The sequence below is a fragment of the Nanorana parkeri genome, unplaced genomic scaffold (genome assembly GCF_000935625.1).
Source record: "Nanorana parkeri isolate BGI_ZX_2015 unplaced genomic scaffold, ASM93562v1 scaffold1958, whole genome shotgun sequence".
NCBI lineage: Eukaryota > Metazoa > Chordata > Amphibia > Anura > Dicroglossidae > Nanorana > Nanorana parkeri.
In genome coordinates, this window is record NW_017308226.1 from 104891 (window position 1) to 108008 (window position 3118).

Here is a 3118-nt window from a genome sequence, read left to right on the forward strand (position 1 = left end):
CTTCCATGGCCATGAATATGGAGCTCTCCATGTCCTCCAATGGCCATTATTATGTAGCCCCCCCTCCCATGGCCAATAATATGGAATCTTAACACCCCCCCCTCTTCAAATGATCATTAATATGGAGTTGTCCCACTCCTGATGGATAATAATATGGAGTCCCCCACCCCCACCACCATCCTTAGTGTGGATTTGCCCCCTTTGTGACTATAACATCCTCCAGTCTCCTGGGAAGACTTTCCACAAGATTTTGGAGGGTGTCTCTGGGAATTTGTCCCATCTGTGAGGTCAGGTCCTGATGTTGGATGAGAAGACCCGGCTCACGATCGGCGTTCCCATTCATCCCACAGGTGTCCAGTAGGGTTGTGGTGGGGGCTCTGTGCAGGACACTGGAACTCCTCCATGCCAAGCTGGTCACACAATGTCTATATGGAGCTGGCTTTGTACACAGGGGACAGTCATGGTGGAACTCGTCTCTTGCACATACTAGCCTCCATCCAGTGGCATCACAAAGGGGGTGCGGGGGGTGAGGCCCGCTCCCCGGTGACACTATTGTCAACCCCTCTGAAAAGTCGGTGCTCTCGGTCATGGACCGAGACCCCGACAGTTGCTCGAGAGAGGAGGGGACCCGGCGGCATACCTCATCCCGCCGGGTGAAGGTCCACTCCTCTCTCTGCCGGCGTCCGTCATGCGTGTACGCAATTACATCACTGCGGGGTGTCACCCCAGTATCTACACCAGGTGTCACCCCGCCTCGGGACGCCTCTGCCTCCATCATACCCTTCCACACTCCTCTCCTGTGGTGACTGGTCACTGAATGTTGCTTTCCTGTATGACACACAATGATCGCTCTTCCATGTGCTGACACCCACCGGTGATCCTGCCGATTCCTCTCTTCCTCTTGCCAGTTTCTCCTGCGGCATGAGAGCCCAGACTGTGGCCAATGACATGAACGTTGGCCGGAGCGTATCCAAAGTTGTTCTATAAACCGATCACATGATCACAGCAATATATGAGATACAAAGATGGCGGCACATACAGGAATATAAGATCAGATGCGTCCTCATCAGCGGTCTGGGATTTCATGCTGCTCGTCCTCATTACAAGGATTCTGGGTTCCCCCCCGGGCAGCTTTGATATGAGTCTCGGCATCAGTAGATGAGACCACCCAGAGGAACTGCAGACCCCAAACTGATCTATAGAGGAGGCGCTCGTAGGTCGTAGGTCATAGAATAGTGCTCTCTGAAATGCCCCGTTCATCACTATTGGTTCCACAGAGTAAGGGGAAGTCTCATTGACCAATAGCAATGGACAGGAGGGGGGAAGGGACTGCAGAGACACAGACTACTGGGGGAAATCTCACCATTGTGGGAGGGGCAGAGACACAAACTACTGGAGGAAATCTCACCAGTGTGGGAGGGGCAGAGACACAAACTACTGGAGGAAATCTCACCATTGTGGGAGGGGCAGAGACACAAACTACTGGGGGAAATCTCACAGGGGCAGAGACACAAACTACTGGGGGAAATCTCACCATTGTGGGAGGGGCAGAGACACAGACTACTGGAGGGAAATCTCACCATTGTGGGAGGGGCAGAGACACAAACCACTGGAGGAAATGTCAGAGCTGTAGTAGTCATGGATTATGTGAACAATGTTTTATTGCTCATGAGATTTTTCCGGTAGTCAGGTTGATACTTGCAGCCATGACTTGAATTTTTACGTACATGGAGGATGTCAATGAAATAGGCCACTTCCGCCCCCACGACACGGATATTATTGGAAGCCTGAGTGTAGAGTGTCCGGGATCCGCCGACCCAATCCACACAGATACAGTTCACATCTTCCACTTGCAGCATCGTCTGGAGACATTGATGAGAAGAGACGTCAGATTATAATGAACATCGGGCGGAGATCGCGACATTCGGTAAAGACTCGCGTTATATTATTATGTTACATTTTGTTATTTGTATCGGGGAGCGCGGTGGTCGGAGCGGCATGGAGTTTGCACTTTCTATCTGTGATGTGGGGGGTTTCCTCCGGCTACTTTGGCCTCCTCCTCAACTCCAAAAGGGACACGGGAAGGTTAATCGGCCGATTTCTAGTTACACCCCTTGAAGAGCCCACATAGCTCACCTGAGGGTGACCCTGCAGAGCCCACCATAGACTAACTATGGCTATTGTTACGCCACTGTCTGGAATATATCTTAGCAGACAAATGTTGATGAAAGGCAATGGAAATGGCAACACCAAGGTCTAAGCACAGGTATGCACGCGGCCTTTGTGTCAGCAGGGTAAGGCTTGGTTCCCCTCAACAAGGCAAAGAGTCTAAGGAGTGTTCAGTCTAACCGAGGATCTGCCTGTAAGGAGTTTATGATTTCTTCAAAGGAGAACTATGAGGGGGGGAGGGGGGGTGCTTTTCACTCACCTCATAGTTCTAGCTGACCTGTGACAATGAGACTGTCACAGGTCGGCTCAGTAGATCGGGAGGTGAGAGAACACATACCGGCGCTCGCTCACCTCTCCATCCTGTCACTGCTCTCTGCCGTGACAGGGGGAGGGGCTGGATTCCCCCCTCCCCGCTCCGATCCTCCAGCGCTGACTGGCGGAACGGACGGGGGAGGGGGCGGGGACAGCTGGCTCTGCCTCTAGATAGGAGGAGCCAGCTGTCAGTCACGCAGCTGGGCGGATCCCGGCACAATTGTCGGGATCCGCTTCAGCTGCGGCATCTCAGCATATAGGGAGCTGTAGCTCCCTATATACTGAGCCTAGGGTGACGGGAGGACGCTAGTTTGTGTCCTCCCGTTACCCTAAGGAGAACTATTGGGAAAAGCCCTGACCCCATAGTTCTCCTTTAAAGGATAAGTTAATGTATTCTTTTTGGTCCCCCCACCTCCCCTGACCTAAACATTCCAACCAGGCCCGGATTCCCCACAAGGGGCGGCAGGGCGCAGAGGGGTGGCAGCGTCGTCTTTATGAGGAAGTTCCGGGCGTCGGGCGGTAAGTTGCCCTTTCTACATTTAGTCCTGCTTTGCACAAGCAGGACTAAATGTAGAGTGAGGGAAGCCGATTGTTCGTTTACATGTGATCTCGGGGATGTCGCCAAGTCGCTGGCTCC

General features: G+C 52.9%; 1 protein-coding gene across 1 annotated transcript in view; it reads right to left on the minus strand.

Annotated features, from left to right (window-relative positions):
* LOC108800215 (pancreatic triacylglycerol lipase-like) overlaps positions 1–3118 on the minus strand; it is a 21275-nt gene that overhangs the window by 11547 nt on the left and 6610 nt on the right. The window contains exons 6-7 of the mRNA XM_018572179.1: positions 1728–1862; positions 873–981 (exon numbers count right to left, since the gene is read on the minus strand). Coding sequence (XP_018427681.1) covers positions 873–981; positions 1728–1862 — 244 coding nt within the window. The remainder of the gene's footprint in view (positions 1–872; positions 982–1727; positions 1863–3118) is intronic.